General features: G+C 35.7%; 4 protein-coding genes across 4 annotated transcripts; 2 read left to right on the top strand and 2 right to left on the bottom strand.

Annotated features, from left to right (window-relative positions):
- Positions 2018–7413, top strand: LOC105155365 (F-box protein 7). Its single transcript, XM_011071227.2, has 11 exons — positions 2018–2274; positions 2645–2731; positions 2915–3027; positions 3531–3647; positions 3730–3826; positions 5219–5292; positions 5849–5902; positions 6011–6112; positions 6309–6367; positions 6597–6807; positions 7148–7413. Exons 1-11 carry the CDS (start codon positions 2265–2267, stop codon positions 7205–7207), a joined length of 984 nt encoding a protein of 327 aa, XP_011069529.1. The 5' UTR covers positions 2018–2264; the 3' UTR covers positions 7208–7413.
- On the bottom strand, positions 7515–8483 carry LOC105155363 (acetyltransferase At1g77540; the record flags this gene model as incomplete). Its single annotated transcript, XM_011071226.2, has 2 exons — positions 7515–7751; positions 8238–8483. Coding segments are annotated over 2 exons (321 nt in total), but the record flags the coding sequence as incomplete, so codon positions are not given.
- On the top strand, positions 9068–11570 carry LOC105155362 (BTB/POZ domain-containing protein At1g21780). The gene is made up of 4 exons (XM_011071225.2): positions 9068–9319; positions 9406–9551; positions 10297–10412; positions 10744–11570. The coding sequence occupies exons 1-4, from the start codon at positions 9204–9206 to the stop codon at positions 11347–11349; spliced, it is 984 nt and encodes a 327-aa protein (XP_011069527.1). The 5' UTR covers positions 9068–9203; the 3' UTR covers positions 11350–11570.
- LOC105155361 (chlorophyllide a oxygenase, chloroplastic) lies at positions 11795–16069 on the bottom strand. The gene is made up of 9 exons (XM_011071224.2): positions 15735–16069; positions 14557–14793; positions 14274–14378; positions 13818–14093; positions 13557–13704; positions 13238–13422; positions 13016–13128; positions 12508–12802; positions 11795–12392 (listed from the first exon to the last, which is right to left on the bottom strand). Exons 1-9 carry the CDS (start codon positions 15810–15812, stop codon positions 12222–12224), a joined length of 1608 nt encoding a protein of 535 aa, XP_011069526.1. The 5' UTR covers positions 15813–16069; the 3' UTR covers positions 11795–12221.

The raw sequence follows: 18895 nt of genomic DNA, 5'->3' as shown, positions 1-18895 counted from the left end.
TCACACCAATGAACTACCATTGCAAGAGCAATCCCCATAAATTTCTTAGTTTAAACTCTTTTTTTTAGAATTGAAGATATACAATTTAATTGTCATCATCATATTTTAAAAATGTATTTTTATGACCATTCAATTTAATTTTACTTTTAAAAAATAATTTATATTCATCTATTTGATTAAAATTAATATATTATACAATTCAACTATTAAAAAAAAAATTGTTTTGGACAAAATATATTTTAAAATTGCATACTATAAGTATTATCGGATTCTCCTAAGAATTTATTAATATTTTTTTTTATTTTGGTGTATATATATAATTAGGCAAAATTAACTGTAAGTATTTAGATAATTTGATCATGTATGTTTTCTATTATATTTTGCTAATTATGTTACTATTATACTAATGTTAGATATACAATAAAAATATTATAAAGTCATATATCATAACATTAGATCAAAACATTGTTGTACATATTTTTAACACATTTTATCATTAACATTTCATATAATATATTACTAATAATTTATTCATAAAAAAATAAAAATTAATTTCAATTCTGTATTTTCATTCTATTGAAGACGCAGAAAAAATACAGATGGAAATAAAACCAGACGAGCCAAAGTTACTAACTGCAAATTGTCTCTTAATTCTCTTTGAACTATTCGTTATGTAACATTTTCCCTATTAAACTAATAAATATAACACTTACTCCCTTAATTAGACAAAAATGACCCTCATATCTTGAACAATTATATTATTTTTACTATATTTTAGTATTTTGCACATTAAATCATCACCAAATTATTTATTAATTAATTTTTAATAAGTAAAAAATTTAAATTAAAAATGGAGTATAAATTAATATATAGATATATATATATATAATAAATACACAATAAATATAATATAACCAACAACTCATATACGCTTCTTAAAAGAAATTGACAAATATGTATATGCTTAACCAAAATTTAAATATTTTTAGAAAAAAATGAATAAGTATACTTTATCATAGTTTTTTAAAAAAATATGTTAAAAACACCAATATGTAATTATTTATTTTTATCTAAAAGAATAAATAGTCAATAACTTAATTTTATAACTAAATTAATAAAGTATTTTTATGAAATTTTTTTGTATATTTATTGTATTCATTTATTAGTTAACTTTGAGTTTGTAAAAAAAAAAAATTGAACTATTTAACTCACTAATTATATAGATAACTTTTTCAATTAATTTTTTAATTAAATTTAAAATACAAAATTACTAAAAAATAAATGCAATATTGTCTAAAAATTTAGTTGTAGGGGTAAGTATTTTATTTATTAATTTAAGGGGGTAATTGTTATATGACGTATAATTCAGGGAAGTAAAATGTATTTTACCCTAACATATATTATAGGATTAATTTTTTTTGTGTTGTTTACCAACCATCCAGTTAAGAGTGCAAGATGAGTCGAGCCGCTGGCGAGACAAGAGCTCGATACGAGCTCAACTCGAGCAGGCTTGAGCTCAAGTTCCTTCACAAACCGAGCTCAAGTCCACGTATTTTGTGTTCAAAAGCTCGTGCGTCGGCTTGCGGGCTTTTCTTTATTTTTTAGTTTTTTATATTTTTTTATATTTTAATTTTTTTTTTGTATATTCAATAATATATCAAACTCATATTCAAAATTTATCATGTATTAGAATTATATTTAATCAGTATTTCATATTTTAATTTTAGAAAACAAAAATAAGAGAAAAAATGCATCACTTTGAAAAGCTAATCGAGTATTGAATTAATATTTGAATTTGAATATATTAAATGATACAGTAATGACATAAATTTTAAAAAATTAAAAAATGTATCTAAAAATAGAAAGCCAATTGAGTCGAACATAATATTTTTTTTAAAGTTAATTGATATTTATCTCTTGTAAAAAGTTATTGAATTGATCATTTTTCCTCTTGTCCTAAGTACAAAATTAGCTGGGGAGGTTTTATTACATGGCAAGTGGAAATTCGGATTGAGTTGCCGCCTTGAGAAGCATCGGGTCGACCCGTTAATTGGGTGATGCATGATTTCGACCATTGATGGGTCCCATGCCGATGAGCTCATTGGTCTGTGTTCGGGCAACAGAGATTAATGACTGAGGAAAGTTGATTCTTCTTTTCCCTTCTCTTTTCTCTCCTCCTCGTCGATTTCCCGAAAGAGAGGAAAAACGAATTCCCGGCTCCCTCACAACGGGAGGAAAGAAAACGCTGTAAAATTTTGTTCAAGATGACGTCAGGTAAGCAATATTCAGTTCCATTGAAAATGAAAATTGATGAGCTTGATTTGGCATAACCCAAGAGTTATCCACATGCCATTTCTATGAATTTCTTGATTTTGTTGGTGGTTTTTTTTCATCTGGGTTTCATTATAATTTTTGTCTTCTTTTGTTTTAGTTTTGGGGTTTGGGGGTCCACGTGTAGGAAATTTAGTGCTGGTTGCTATGTCATCCTTATTTTTGAATGTAGAATGTTCGGTATTTCTTGAGAAATTTACACGTTCGATCGAATTTTATCTTAGGCAATAGTGAATTGCATATCATTGCTTTGAATTGTTTGTTTCGGGTTTTGGGGTAGCAGATACCGATTAATCTTGTTTATTATTGCCAGATTATGCTTTAAAACATGCAGCGGAGCTTGAATCAGCTTCGCGGTTGAGGGCTGCTCAATTCTTGGTAACCAAACGGCCCTGGCTTGGTAATTATTTAATTTTCGTTTTTCTGTTTGTTCCCTGAATTGCATACCATGTATTAGTCTAATTCCAAAAGCTACTTGTACATTTTTGTGCAGAATGGGTTGTTTTGGAAGAGTTATGTTGTATGTCCACTGTTCTTTAGTGCATTTTTGACAGCCTCTTTCCTTTTTTTCCCCTTTTTCCAGATCTTTATGGGGTTAATGTTAGACCTGTTGCTCCTTTCGGTAGTTTGAGTGGGAAATCAGTTGTTGAGACAGCACTTATACACCGCAGCCTTCCTGATGAGTTGCTTTTCGAGGTATGACTCTGCTTTAAAGTAGACTCATCTGTGTAAATTGAATCGCTATACAAGCTTATGACCTTATTGGTCTGCATTCGTTTTCAGAAATAGGTTAGAGAGAAAGCATTTGAATACTAGGCTGGTAGAGCGATGAGAGTAAACATTCAGTTGGGGGCTAAGGAGTTTGCAATCTAATTTTTGTCAAATATGAATTATGATTACCAAGAAAGGTTTAGAAATAGTTATCCAGTGTGGCATGTTAAATAATTGATTGAGTTTTTCGAAATTCTGTATGGTTGAAATCTATGTGGTGCACGATGAATAATTTTCTGCAAATTATGTTTCTTGCCATAGTTTATTACCATAATTTGTGATTCATTTCTACTCAGAAAATAAATTTGTTAGGCATAACAGACTTGCCGAACAATGACAATCATCTTTCTCTAAAGGTCCTTTTTCTTATTTGTGTAAATGAGGACACTGTTATGTGATTGATTTGTTTATTTATTTATTTTTGGCAGATATTTTCAAAGATGACCCCGTATGCCCTAGGAAGGGCAGCCTGTGTTTGTCGAAAATGGAGATATACCATTCGTAATCCTGTGTTTTGGCGCAATGCATGCTTAAGGGCTTGGCAGGTTCACATTAGAATGGCTATGAGGTTTTTCATTATTGATGTGTGCAACTTTTCGGTACTGAAATTTAGGCTTTCCTGTGTAGCTCAATGGAGTGGCAGAAAATTATAAGGTTCTGCAGTCGAAGTATTATGGTTCATGGAGGAAAATGTGGCTTTTCAGACCAAGACTTCGAACTGATGGTGAGATATTTTATTTCGGAATTGTTTTCTTGTTCTTCTGCATGATATTCCCCCTTTACATGATTCAGTAGGATCAAATTACAAGACAAGTATGTCGATTGGGTTAAGCTACTGTTACGGGGCTTCTTCTAGTTTATCTTTATTTACTTTATTCCCAGTTCTTGATAGGGGATTCAATTTCTTTGCAATTAAACAATGACATGCTTCTTCAGAATGTTCTTCTTGTAAAAGCTTAAGGTGAATTGCTTGCCACTTTGTTTTAATTTTCCTTCTCTGCTGGGCTATAATGTATGGACACGGACACGATACAACATAGACACAGCAACATGGAAAATGTAGAAAAATTAGGGCACGACAAGGCTATATATAATATGTAGTTATATATATTCTCAATTTCTCATGAAATTAAAATATGCAATATGAACAATATCAAGATAAAATATAAAATAAGCATGTCTTACATCTATATTTTTAACCAAATGTGGCTTCAAAAATATACACAATCAGTTTATTTTAAAAAATACGCAATGAAAAATTTTTAATATTCAAATTAATTAAATCATCATGACCATCTCCTGAAGTTATAGTAATTTCTAACTTTTAGTTTGAGAGGAGTGAGGTAATTCGTTTTATTTTTTATTAAGCTCAAAATTCTTTTTTTTTTAAATAGTTCAAAACTTTTTGAAATTATGAAAAATATCCAAAACGTCTCATATCCGTGGCATGTCCGACGCTGAGTCCTTTTCTTTTTTTAATTTTCGGACACGCGGAGCGTGTCTGAGACGTGTTCATGTCCGAATGTGTTGTGGTGCTGGTAACTGATGGCAGATGCGATTGGGGTCTTATGGCAACTGCTTGTCTTCTTGTCTTGGAGTATATATCAAATGCCAGATATAACTGATAGATTGGTTTTACACTCTAATCATATCAACCTTAGGTAAAATGATTGGCCTTATGTTAGGTCACTGAAATAGATTGCAGTTTGTGATATTTTCTGATCATGCAAATTAGATTTGAAAGAGACGCCTATCGTTTTCTCAACTTAAGCCACTGACAATGAGCTTTTACAAAATGTTAAACACATTGAGTTAGCTTAGCAAGCAACCCTATCTTATGTGTAAGCTTTATTTTTTAATTTGGTGACGCCATCACAAGTGTGAGAAGGAATCACTTTGATAGTGTTTCTTGAGCAGCAAATGTATCTGGATGGTGCAGTTTTGTTGCCACCATTTGAACCTTGACAATAATATCAATTTTAAGGTAGTTGTAGAGCTTTCTTGAGAGTGCCAGTACTTATGGGCAGTATATAAACCTTTTGCAACATACTTATCTTCATACTTGTCACTCAGTCCTAGTTTTGTAACAGTGCTAACATGTGCTTGGAATCTATAGGTCTTTACGTCAGTCGGAATACCTACATTCGTGCTGGAGTTGCAGAGTGGAAGACCACTAATCCTGTTCATATTGTAAGCTTATCTCTAATTTCAGTTGTGTAGTTCCGCATACTTTTGTGGTTTTTGTTTCAGAGAAGACCTAAACCTTGAAATTCTGATTGACAATGTAGCTTTTGCAAAAAGGGGTAATGTTCAAGATGACTGATATAAATATACATGCTAACATCAAGCATACGGACTTACCCTTTATCTGATCCCATTGGCAGTTATACAGGATTCATATAATTTACAACCAGTCATCATTAAGGGCTTTGTATTGCGTATGTTTGTTTGTCATAAATTATGTATGTTCAAACATTAAAATTTGAAAATACAAGAAACCTTAGAATGATCAAATCATTTAGAATTTATTTGTTTTAGTGTTGACTCTTTTGACCATCAGATAGTGAAGAGATCTGGACCACCTGGTATAAGATCTTTTAAGAATTAATGACTAAAAGAAATGACATTGAATCTTACAGTGTTCTCCATGAAAGTAGTTGTAGTAGGTTCAATTTGTTTCCTTTTCTACTATATTCCTCTGAGTTCCAGTAATTATGTATTGAAATTTCCCAATTTTGTGTTGCAGGTTTGCTACTTCCGGTACTTGCGGTTTTATCCATCTGGAAGGTTTCTCTATAAGGTCATAATCTTTGACTGGTTCTGGCAACTACAACAATTTAGGAATTATATTTATGATGAGTATCTGATTATGATGGTTTTTTTTCCCTTTGCTTGCCAATATTTATAGAATTCGTCTCAAAAAATAAAAGATGTGGTGAAATTCATGAATTTCCGCGCCTCAAAAACTGATTGTGTCTTTAGCGGACAGTACACGCTTTCTGAGGACAAGGTTAGATTCTACTGTTGTTATTTCACATCTGCGTTGGTTTTGTATGGTATCTTATTCTCTTACCAAATTGCAAACAGAGAATTTCATGCAGTTCACATTTTGCTCTTTTTATGTATCAATCCTCGAGTGATCTTTTTGTTAAGTTTCTTTTACATTTTCTGCTACTGGAAACCTGAATTGACCGTGCCACCTGCAGGTTGAAGCTGCTCTTTTGTATCCTGGTTTACGTCCAACTGTGTTAAGAATACGCCTGAGGTATCTTCTAGTCACCCTGTTCTTTCATTGTGAAGAAAATCCTTTTTCCATGTTGGTGCCAAATTCATATTTTGTGGCGTGTGCCTTTTCATTTACTTTTAAGAATCTTTTTCAAGCTTTAGTATTCCAGATACGGACTTTAAATGGCCAAAAAGTCTTAAGGGCCACATGTTTAATGAGTAAATATTTCATTAATGCATTTTATATGGATTTATTATATTGAAAATAGGTTAAGGGGCACAACAGCAGGGGCCAACAATAGAATGGATCTCATTTCACTTGTTACAAGTGGTGTGAATGACGCTGAGGCTAGTGGTCCTGATGAAGATATTCTGGGAGTAGTTGAAGGGTGGCAGGAGGATGAAACACATAACCCTGATGTCCCTGCAGTTTCACACAAGAGGGGCCTAACACCTTTTGTCTTCGTCCCATTTGATGAAGTACGTATTTTATTTTACCCTGCTGTTACTCATATGATTGAACCATAATATATGAGTAGTTTATGTAGAATTTTTCTTCTCCTTTTGCCGCTGAGCTTTTTCATCCAAGAAATAAAGTTGAATATCTGTTGAAATTTTCAACTTCCATAATTTAAAGGATTAGTAATGTAAAACATGATTGCAGATTGTGTACTGTAATTTTCATTATGTCTAAACCTCGGCGTCATAGGGTGTTGATGTAATTATCTTTTATATCTACTTCACTAGTATTAGCGTTATCAGAATCATTTTGTCATATCATCATCTAATCGATATCTTTGCTTTCACTCGCACTTTACAGGTTGAAACTTCGGTACTGAATCTGCCTGTGGAGAAGATGGATTATTTTGTACCTGGTTGATTGGGGCACAGCATGGAGAACCCAAATATGTTTGTAAATAGAAACTATTCATTTTATTGTTTGTTGAAATACTTAAATGGACTTATGGTGTTAAGTTCACTATGTGCCCTGAAGAACTGTATTGTATCGCTCAGTTTTCCAACCATCATATGTGAGATTATCCTAAGATGTATAGGAAGTCAATGTATGAATAAGCTGTTCTTCAAGTGTGGTTGGTCCTTGCGTTGACTCAGAAACCATCTCACCACTCGGGCCAACTTTACTTTCTCTATTCTTGAAATGCTAATCAGGAGATCCAGAACACAAACAACCAAACTGAAACACAGACTATTGATTCTTCATGTTATAGCAGCCTAAATATTACATGGTCTGCTTGGATTTATTACTGTAATGTTCATTGAAGAGAAACACAAACAGCATTACATCTTGATGTGGTTCAATTTCATCAGCAGGACTGGCAATCACAACTTCACATGCTAGACTTGACGACATCTTCCTTGTACAAAATGGAATTCCAAGTTGGGTTTCGAGGAAGAAATGTGTCCTGCCAAATCAAACAGTATCAGAAAATATATAAGGCCAGCAAAACAAGGTAACAATCCTGTCTGATACACTAACGATGAACACTGTAACTTGAGAGAAAAAAGCAGAGTCCAGAAATTTTAAGATACAGACAGTTGTAGTAAAAGAGAATGTTCTAAGACGGAAAAAACATGCATATAAGGTGAACAATCTCTTTCCTGGAAAGAAACAAGACAAACAATATGATCAAACTTGTGATCATCGCTAATAAATGCAATAGAAACCCCAATCCAATAACCATGTTGATGATTGCTGAACCATCTCACACTATCCCCTTCATCCAATTATTTCAAGAACCAATCAACAACCAGCAAAAGGGTGTCAAGAATTCTAATCCCACTTGAACCAAAGTTTCTCACATGAAGCGCCCACCCACAAAAGAAGCAATACTAACATCCTCACACAATACACATTCATCCTTGAGGAAGAAGAAGAAGAAGGAGCTTACAGAGACGTAAGAGCAAGTGGGGATGACGGAAAAGGAATGATTTTGAGCATGAAAAAAGGCGGCGACACAGAGATGAGCGGCGAGGCCTTGTCCCCTCTTGCTGGGCGGCACGTAGGTATGAGTTATATCCATCACTAGTTTGCCGCCATCATCACCCCTCAACTCATACTCAAGGTATGCTTTCTTGTCCCCCGTCTCGAATTTCATCTCTTTCTCGTTCCAAACTCTCTTATTTTTTTCTCCCCCCCCCCCCCCCCCCCCGCCATATTTTCCTCTCTCTCTCTCTCCCTCCCTCCTGTATCTTTTTGTTTATTCAAATCAAAAGGGAAAACATCTCCATCTAATATTTATATTATTCTCCACATTCATATAATAAATAATATTTTATATTTTTAAATAAAAAATATATATAAATTCATACATCATATTTTTTTTCAAAAAAATTAACTTCAAAATATTATTGGCATAACAATAAAATTAATATTGTGGTATTATTATCTTTTTATATATAATATAGATATAAATGCACAACTTTACTTTTGTTCTATATTAATTATGATTTTATCAATTACTTACCCTTTCTTTTATTTAACTTAATAAAATTGTAAAAGTATACGCACACTTCAAATGTGTTTGAGGGCTAATATCATCTTTGCTCCCCTAAAATATATTCAATATAATTACTTATTTTTATCTAAAATAAATAAATAATTAATAATTTAATCTTATCACCAAAGTAATAATTTTATCTGAAAAATAAAACTTTCTTTTCATGCTGAAATCCACAACTTTGGTATAAGATAATATTATGTTATATGACGAAAAAGCCCACAGAGACACAGACTTTCTTAGAACTCAAGTCAGAAGACCCCAAAGCCCAAACACACTTCATAGTCCTCCTCACTGCACTTTCACTGCCCTTCTCTCTAATCTCATCTCTCTCTCTCTCTCTCAGTGTGTGCGAAAATGGTGGACACTAAGGTGGAGACCATAGCAAGATTGGCGCAGTGGAAAATTGAGAGTTTCGGCCCAACCACAGCCTACAAAAGATCCGACCTTTTCAAAATCGGCATATGGAATTGGTATCTCTCACCTTTCACTTGTTAGATCTCTACCTATATGTATGAATGCTGATCATGATGACGGCGATTTTTGGTGGCTTTTCTAGGTGTTTATCGGTGGAGAGGAACCGGTCAATGTGTGTCCGCCTTTTCCCCGAACCTTCTCGGGTTTCCAAGGAGCAGCCGCCTATTGCCCGTTTTGTCATACGTGTCACCACCTCCGGCTTCAATCGCAGACCCTACATTTCTCCCAGTACGTATTCACCTCGGATTTTTGTTTTTCTATGTTTTATTGATTCTAGGTTATTGCTTTTTGTTTTTTGATTGCTGTGGTTGACTTTTTTCTCATCAGTTGAGCTTTTTACCTGCTGCTTTTATCCTCGGGTTTGCTACTGTGGAGTATCTATCTTTATCTTCCCCTTTTTCTTGTTTTTGGGTTTCCTTTATTGTCTTTCTGAAAGATTGATCAGTTAAAACTTAAAAATGCAATGTTGGCATCAACTTTCTGTTTGACTTCTGAAGATAAAATTAACATTGGCTAAAATAAGTAGATTGATGTAAAATTAGCTTTTGAAAAAAGAATCGGCTTCGTGTTCGACTGGGCCTTCCATTTGGAATAGGATATTCGTAATAAAGCTAGCTGCAATTTTACAATGTACTCTTCACTGTAAAAAATACTTTATTACAGTAAAACAGATCTGAATTCCTACAAGGTCATATTGCACCTGTTAAGCTTGAAGCTTTATGCCTTTTTCTTTTTTTTTCTCCCCCTGGTTGTTGTCATTTGTTTTCTCAAGGGCCTCTGAATGACTTCACACTGTTGAAGACGGCAATCTGTTGTGTCACTCTTGCCCTGTGTTATCCCAAGAACTGCATCCCCACCTATGAGCACCTACATTGCTTCACAAGCTTGTGTATAAATCCAGTTTATGTAATGTATAACTACCTGCTTGTTTGTTTGATTTTATTCAATTGATGTTTATTGCTTTATGTTGCAGTTCATGAGAGAGTGCTTCGGATGAGTGATGACTTTGCCTGTCTGGTGGATATTACTGTTCAAGGTCGATTCATCATTGATGTTGAATTTCTGGACCTTAAGATCTACCCTATAAATGTGAGATGTTACACATATCTTTTGTCAATAGAGAACTTAGAGTCTGTTACAACCATATTGATTGATGTAGATGACATTTGGTAAAAAGACCTTATGAACAATTATAAGTTCTGAGGAGCAGGTCTTTTTTAACCATATATATTTGCTTCTACTTCCTCAACCAAAAAATCTGTTGGAAGCATACCTAAAGATTTGTGCTGAATTTGGAGAGTTTTAGAGAAAAGGGAAAAATTGAACATAGAAGTGAACTTTCATTTAGAGTGTGTTTATAGTATTTTACTTACATTGGCTATCATTGAAACTTCTTTTCTCTCTTGCTATTAAACCGCAGGGTGGAGAAGCCACTTCCATATGGCCCGGTGATGGCACGATGAAAAATCTAGCAACTCAAAACACTCTCAGATGTCTCTCTCGCATGCTTGATGAGGCTATTCATGCAGATGTTACCATCAATACAGCAGATGGGACACTTCAAGCTCACAAGGCAATTCTTTCTGCAAGCTCTCCCGTTTTCCAGAGCATGTTCCAACATAATCTCAAGGAAAAAGAGTCGTCAACCATTGACATTGAAGATATGACATCCGAGTCTTGCATGGCACTTCTCAGCTACTTGTATGGTACCATGAACCAGGAAGATTTTTGGAAGCACCGCTTGGCGTTGTTGGGTGCGGCAAACAAGTACGATATTGTAGGCTTGAAGGATGCATGTGAAGAAAGTCTTCTAGAAGATATTAACTCAGGAAACGTGCTTGAGAGGTTGCAAGAGGCTTGGCTGTATCAACTGGATAAACTGAAGAAAGGATGCTTAATGTATTTGCTTGATTTTGGCAAGATCTATGATGTTAGAGAAGAAATGAATGATTTCTTCAGACAGGCAGACAGGGAACTAGTGGTAGAGATGTTCCAGGAGCTGCTTGCAGTTTGGAAACCAGCATAAAGGCTTCGTAAGAGGTTTTTACCTTGTATCATCTGTATAAAGAATCCCTACAGCTCACTAATTACAGCATTTCTAGGTACGTGATTGAGGTAAAGAGATATCCATATAGAGCTGTAATATAGTTATTGAATGTGAATCATGTAAAGTTTATGACTGCTTGTAATTTGAATAGACTGAAATGCATTAATACCATAATTAAGAAAAAGAATGGAATTCAATAAGGGACTCTGTCTCCATATACATTACCTATTATGAATTAGGATCTTTAAGTAAATGAATCAAGATTTATCATATGAAGCTGCTAATGAAATTCATGAATGTCTCCTGCTTAGGTTAGTAAGCATGTAAGGTATGTCGTCCTATGGATACTTTATTAGCAACAGACCTGTCAGAAAAATATTTCATTAAGATCCCAATGCATGGTTAATAAAAAATATTGATGCAGTACTTGGATTCAAACTTTCCATTATATCAGCACAATTTCAACATATGCTACATCTGAGATCTTTTTGTCATAAGGCAAGGAAGACAAATCAGGTGACCCTAGTGGATTTTCGGGAACAGTCACTGGGGGAAACTAAAAATCAGGAGGGGCAGGGAGGATAGGTTTATTTCAGGACTGTACACAAAAATCTATAAAATACAGAAGTGTACAGTTTCCCTTATTTTTACAGTGGCTGTGTGGTGAGGCCATTTGGTTTCAACCCTAATCAATCAATCCCTTCTTGAACTTCATTTGTCAAGTTTCTTGGACGATTGGGTGAAGAACCATATCAAAGTTTAAAGGAATTGATCATCTTCTGCAGAGATTGGTGATGGTTAAAGAAGCAGCAATAGAAGAAAACCAATTTACTCCATTAATCAAGCAGCAGCTATGGTGATTCGCTGAAGGGTAATCGTTTTGATCCTCGCTCCAACGAATCTCTCCATAGTCTGTATCTCACTCCCAGCTTATCATATGAAACTGGCCAATTCCAGACATTTGCCCCGTTAAGCATGCGCTCCTGTTGCCCAAGTACTAGCCGTAGATCCTCATTCAAAACCTGTTCATATAGTTCAAGGTTAAGATATGAAAACATGTGATTTGAAGTAAAAAATGGATGGAAATGGGTCGGCACAATTAATTGGCAGAAGATGGAGAAATAAATGAAGTTTCACCTTTTCAGCAAAATGTCTCCACAAATGTTGCATGAAAGGAACATGCCTAAGTATTGGAGCAAAGTCGAGGGACATTCTGTACAACAACCTCGTCTTATTTCTTGATGAAGGTAAGCAAACATGAAGTTGGTGAAGATGTGTAGTACACTCTTTTGTAGTCTGCCCTTCCAATTTCCCAGGCTTTGAGATTCCAATAGTAGACAGTACCATACACGGTGGTCGAAATTCCATGTCGATGGGATATGGATCCCAGTATCCTTGCAGACCAGATGTAGGCGTCAAAAATTTCACCAAGCTGAGAATAAAATGGAAAAGAATAAGTTTGGTATTTTCTTGCAATCATTTTGATTTGCTTCATGTAATTACAATTAATTATTAGAATCGGTGTAAATCTAGGTCCATAATGATCTAATAATAGTAAATATGACAGTCTGGACAGGTTTCTTGCAAAACTGTATGCTGGTTAGTATATTAAACATATTTAATCAAGATAAGTTCAAAAAGTAACCTGGGAACACTCCACCCCTTAGCAAATGTTGAGGTATGGGTGAAAGGAGCATGTGCAAGATCCAAAAGGTTGTCCAGAAGTAACCCATGTTCAACCGGAAGCTCCATAACAATCTGCTTTTCCCAAGGACATCAGAATGAAGATACGTACTATTCAACAAAATATACCTGAAACATACTATTAACAGTTCCAAAAGCATGTCTAAATGCAGGTAAAACATACCTCAGCATGTATTTGAAATCCTGATGGAGGCAATAATGAAGGTAGGTCTGCTGTTGGAGGATCATCGCCTGGCCAAATCCAAATCATTCCCTCTTGCTCAAAGCATGGCAACGCCCTGATCTTTACATTAAGTAATTTAGTTGACGGCATCTTCTCACATTTTCCATCCGTAGCATATTCCCATCCTGATGTTAATCATTACATGAAACGAGTAATTCTCAACCTTCCAGGGTTACAATTAATATCATGAAAGATTATCAGTGATTCATCTAATCGGTAATACAGAAGTACAAAATTAATAATGTCCTCATAATCTCACCATGATAAGGACACTGTATCCGGCCCTCATTAACTGAACCCAAATGAAGAGGGCAGGCCCTGTGAGCGCAAGTGTTCTGGACACACCCTGGCTTGCCATCCTTTCCACGGAAGAGAACCCATGGTTCTTCAAAGCAATCTATTGGTACCTGATAGGTAATAATAATAAAGAACTATCAAGAAAACAAGGATAGATGCAGAACTCAAAAGCAAGGTAGTTTAGCAGATATTACACAAAATCTAGGTCCTCAAATAGACTCACCATGGTGTCATCCTTCAGGTCTGCAGAAAAAGCTACAGGGTACCAAAAGTTTCTCAAACGAGCATGGTAAGCTTGGACGGGACCAGACACGTTAAGGCTTTTCTTTGGCAGCCTTCTGTTCACAGTATCAAGAGAGTTTGGAGAAGTACTAGGAGTAGGGAGTAACAAGTCAGATTCTGTTGTGTTTCTATCTTGTAACTTTTTATCATTGACCAATATTTCCATGAAAGCTAGCTTGTCCAAAGCAGTGGAAATCCTTGCTTCTGATATATGTACCTGTATGTTTTCAAGATTCCAAAACAGTTCAGGGGCTACCAGAGATTTTAATTCTTAATCAGCAGAGGTCATATTTCTCGTAATAAAGAACTTGCTTTCGCAGGCACCTGCACCTGATCTAGGAAAAAGTTTGCATGTAATTGACATAATTTCATACCACATATAACAATAGAGCTATACCTGATTGTGGGCTTGTGCCAATTCCTCCTGTAATTCAGCCAGTTCCTTCTTAAGAGTTCCTATTGATTTGAACTCACGAGCAAGAGGGTTTAATACTTCCACAACCTGCAGCCACATTTGAAGTTAAAAATTGGAGAATCCCAAAGGAATCAAATAATAAAAAGATTCCAACAGCATCACCATTCAAGGGAAAAGCAACCCAAGTTGACGTTAGTCCTGCGACTTACTACTGGAAAGAAGATGCAACCAGAGGAAACAGATTAAAGAGAAATTGTTCAGTAACCTTTTCATGCAGAAGCATGATCGTGAGAACATCTTGCCGAGCCTTCCAATCACAGTATTGTATGTCATATCTAGCCACCTCTAGAGCTTGATGCACGTCAACAAACTTGCCTTTATAATGGGGCACCTTAGACCGTGGATCTTCTACATCAAACAGTGTTGTCCAAGGATTTTTCCTTTCAACCAACCCACCTTCCTCCCCAATGATAGCAAAAACTCCAAAGCCTCCTCTGGCACACTGGAGATCCCAGACACAACAAGGTTGAGCAAAAATAATGGAGTGCAAAATTTTATTACAGATATAGGCTACTGCATAATACCAAATAGGTTTCTCCCTTAAAAAACAAAGGGCATGCATCCCCAATAAAGAGGCCCTATGAACTAATCAACCAAGTCACAAGAATAAGATGGTCAGCAGTCATTAGACTAAACCAAAACTTTAGCTGAGAATATTTAGGAAGGAAAATGTTTGGAGTAAGAAACTAGTATAGCAGATTATGTATCCGAATGCAAAGCTAAAGTTAAAGCCTTGTCTGACACTTGCTTTCAAAATTTCAAGTGAGAGGGAGAGTGCTAGAATGTTGAAATGGAACAGTTTCTGCATAGCCTACTCGCTCAATTAGATTGTTTCCCTCTCCAGTTTCTACTCTATGCAACTAGCAACTACAATCCACTTGTAAGCTTAAAAGGTCTGATCTTCCTATACTGAAACAACAAAAAAACACATTAAAGACACCCTTCTCATTGTTTTGCAGTGAGAGATGCTATAGCCAGTCCAGCATAAGATGGAATTTAACTAGTAAAAAAACTTAAAAAGGCCCTTTTCCAAAAACTCCACCTCAAACTTCCTGAAGTATCAAAGCAATCAGGACGAAGTCATCAAAAAAATTAATCAGATACTGCTCACCAGAAGAATTATCAGAAGCAGAAAACTAAAACTGTCAATGACCCGCAGATAATGGAGCACACCACTCCAGATACATATAATCAAGAAATAAGCTAGAGAATCCGATAAAGCACTTGGCCAGTGGCGTCAATACTCCATATTCCACTAATAACGCATCTTCTAAAAGAAAGGAAAACCCAAAAACCAGCTCAACTAAATTCAACAGTAGATTAACAACACAGCCCAGGAAAAAAAAATCAAGAAACAAACAAATGAACCAAAAAAGGAAGTACCCTTTTGTTGCCAAACTTGGTTGAACGGGAGAAAGAGATTGGAAGCGAAAGAGCAGCAGCAGTAGCAATGGCGGACATGGCAGAGCTCGGGTCGGGTCAAAACGAAAAAACTGCCAGATATAACCGGACCCGGGTAAGGAAAGAGAGAGAGAGAGAGGAGAGAAAAACAGGGAATATTTTAGTGAGAGAGAGTAATAGTTTCTTGATAAGAGGTGGGTGTTTCGCGCGATCTCGACTGCCCTCCTGCGAACGCCACTTGGAAGCCGTGGGGCTCCCTCTGTTTCACTCGTGGCGCCTTGCTTTTCCACACACTGTTTGAAAATTCTGAAATTTGTAATGCTTTTAAGATCACACAAATATCTTATATTTATATATGTGGAGTAATACAGTGTTGTCTTCTTGTCTTCCCTGAGAGGTGGGGTTGAAGTTGTAAGAGAATATCTCATAATCTTGCCCAGTGGCCAGCTAGGATGCTCAACATATCTTCTTCTCTTCATTTCTTTTTGTTTTCTCATTCACCAAAATTTGTGTTTAAAATTCTATTACATCTTTTATCTTTTTTACAGCACCATCATTTCAACACTCTACACCCATAAATCTTTTTGAAAATAAAAATAAACTTACACTTTTTTTAAATAAATTTTAAAATTACACATATACCGCTGCACAAAATTTTTTTTTTTTGCACTTGACTCCCTACCATCAACGTTTGAATGAAAAAATATTAACGTCAGCAAAAAAAAAATTACGTAATTTTTTAATTTTATTCATTATTTAACATCCCATATAATATTTTTATATTTAAAAAGAAGAAAATGTAATATATATATATATATATATATGTAAAGTTAAAAGTGTGTATACCACAAAATGACTAGAAAAAAATTTACGTAATTTTTTAATTTTATTCATTATTTAACATCCCATATAATATTTTTATATTTAAAAAGAAGAAAATGTAATATATATATATATATATATATGTAAAGTTAAAAGTGTGTATACCACAAAATGACTAGATTTTCGTTCATCTATAGCTATTCTATATCCAATGACTATAATTGAAGAGCAATATTTTATTATATTTTACCCTTTTTTACTTTATGTATTACATTTACCTCGTACAAATACAAAAAAATATTACAGGCAGATGTTAAATGAGAAGTGAAATAAAAATTTTATGTATTTTTTATTTTTTTAAGTCAGCATCTTGGTTTAAATCCTACCACAAGGGAGACAAATGTAACTAGTGAATTACTTATGAATATATTTGATCAGGCTTGAAATCGCAGATCGCACTCCAGGCTCGTTATCCACTTTCCGCTCCCGATCACCGATATTCTGACAATGAGAAAAAAAATGTTATCTAGCCGGGGAAAGTCCCGGCGAAGATACTCCGACACTCAAGTCAGTGTCGATAATCATGAAAAATATATCGCCTCTTTCCCAGAAAATAAAAATACTCTCTCTTAATGGTAAATATTTTTTAGATTCTAAAAATTACCTTCCTCTGTGCAACTTTCTTTCTCTTATACTGATCACACCAACAGACTGACGTGTCTCCCCACGATCTTCATATCTATTCCCACGATTCTACATAATGCACTCAAGGTCCAGTATTAGAGGCACTAACTGTGCCGTTAAATATCTTATAACTTGGCAGTTAATACTTGGTCAACTCCCTCATACGTTTTAGGTTTGCCCATCCTCTGGAGGGTACATTTGTCTTTTTCCAATTCCCCCTCATCATTACTCCCCCACTTCTTTGAGTGATATCACTCCAAGAAGTCGAAACGGCCCTATCCGACTGTTCAGCTGATGATCTTGGAGCGTTTACGAGCTTCCACGTGTCGCTCGTCGTCCCGTACCTCGATTCAAGCCCCTTTGGAGGACAGATGTTGCTTGGGGATTGGGCAACAGTCAAATTTGAAACCGCCTTCCCCAATATATATACAAATCCATTTCAAATCCTCCCCATAGTTCTACATACATCATTCGAAGCCACTGCACTGAAGAGTTTTATCTCCCGTTGATCTCCTTCAACTAGCTGATCTTCTTCAACTCTCGATCTTCCCATTTACTTCCAAGTACCATGTCTTCCCCTACTACTTCTAACATAGGGTCTAACTCCGCTGAGTTTTCTTCATCCACTCCCTCCGATATGCTTCTTAGGGATTTAGTACCCCCTAGGCGTAGATCTCGTGCCCATAATCAAGCAAATAGGTCTGGTTCAAATGAGGCTCCTGCCCCGGAGAGAACCCAACTACAGTCGCAACTTAATCCTTGGACAGGAATAATCAGCACTGTTAGGTTACAAATTCAAAATATAAAGGATAAATTTTTCATCCCTTCTAACTATGAAATAGTCATTCTCGATCCTCCGACCGTATGCACCAGCCTCCGCCCGATTTTTGTTCCTTCTCTTTGCAACACCTTGAAGCGGGATTACACTTTCCCTTATCCCCTTCTATAGCACTAATCTTGCGTCGTTTGAATTTATATCCTATGCAATTATCTCCTAACTCTATTCGGCACATTATCCTTTTTGTCATTATCATGCGTGTACATAGGTTTGAACCTAGCTTTGAAAACTTTTGATCGTTGTACTCCTTCACGACCTCTGCACGGTCTGGAGACAATGGTTTTTTCTACCTAACCTCCCGCAAAGCATGTAGATTTCTTGACTCCCTTACTTTCAATGTTGGTCCTTGGAAGACAAAATTCATCTTTGTCAAACCACCTCCCGGTCGCGAATGACCCTTCTCTCTTGACTGGAAGGTAGATAAGCCTACACCCATTACTGAAGGTGAGGGCTTAGATGGGGATCAAATAAGCAGCATCACCACCTATCGGTATAATCCGAAGAAGATTTTAGTTGAAGAGATCCTCTGGCTCGCCCATCTAACTCCTGCTCCCCTCCAGGTGGAGGGTACCTTAGGTGATACGATTTCCTATCTCTCATTTCTTTTTTCTAACAACATTTAACGAGACTTTTCTTTTTCTTCCTGCAGTTTCCATGGTGAGTCAAGCCCGCATCAACCAACGTCTTCGTGCCCAATTCCAAGCTCAAGCTCGAGCTGCGACTCAAACTGCAACACAGCTCGCATCCCCTTCTCAACCTGCTCTCGCTGCCTCCTCAACACCCGATGCTGATATACCTC

This window comes from Sesamum indicum, linkage group LG2, assembly GCF_000512975.1.
Source record: "Sesamum indicum cultivar Zhongzhi No. 13 linkage group LG2, S_indicum_v1.0, whole genome shotgun sequence".
Taxonomy (NCBI): domain Eukaryota; kingdom Viridiplantae; phylum Streptophyta; class Magnoliopsida; order Lamiales; family Pedaliaceae; genus Sesamum; species Sesamum indicum.
The sequence above is the reverse complement of the archived record's forward strand: the minus strand, read 5'-3'. Positions and strand labels throughout refer to the sequence as shown.

What these genes read in the sequence shown, in the direction of transcription:
- LOC105155365 (XM_011071227.2), top strand. An exon ending in CATGCTTAAGGGCTTGGCAG is followed by an intron (nt 3,648 to 3,729) that starts GTTCACATTAGA and finishes TTTCCTGTGTAG; the next exon opens with CTCAATGGAGTGGCAGAAAA. An exon ending in CCACTAATCCTGTTCATATT is followed by an intron (nt 5,293 to 5,848) that starts GTAAGCTTATCT and finishes TTTGTGTTGCAG; the next exon opens with GTTTGCTACTTCCGGTACTT.
- LOC105155362 (XM_011071225.2), top strand. Translation starts at nt 9,204, where the DNA reads ATGGTGGACACTAAGGTGGAGACCATAGCAAGATTGGCGCAGTGGAAA. An exon ending in AAAATCGGCATATGGAATTG is followed by an intron (nt 9,320 to 9,405) that starts GTATCTCTCACC and finishes TGGCTTTTCTAG; the next exon opens with GTGTTTATCGGTGGAGAGGA. An exon ending in CAGACCCTACATTTCTCCCA is followed by an intron (nt 9,552 to 10,296) that starts GTACGTATTCAC and finishes TTTATGTTGCAG; the next exon opens with TTCATGAGAGAGTGCTTCGG.
- LOC105155361 (XM_011071224.2), bottom strand. Translation starts at nt 15,812, where the DNA reads ATGTCCGCCATTGCTACTGCTGCTGCTCTTTCGCTTCCAATCTCTTTC. An exon ending in TCATGCTTCTGCATGAAAAG is followed by an intron (nt 14,379 to 14,556) that starts GTTACTGAACAA and finishes ATGTGGCTGCAG; the next exon opens with GTTGTGGAAGTATTAAACCC. An exon ending in ACCTGAAGGATGACACCATG is followed by an intron (nt 13,705 to 13,817) that starts GTGAGTCTATTT and finishes ATTACCTATCAG; the next exon opens with GTACCAATAGATTGCTTTGA.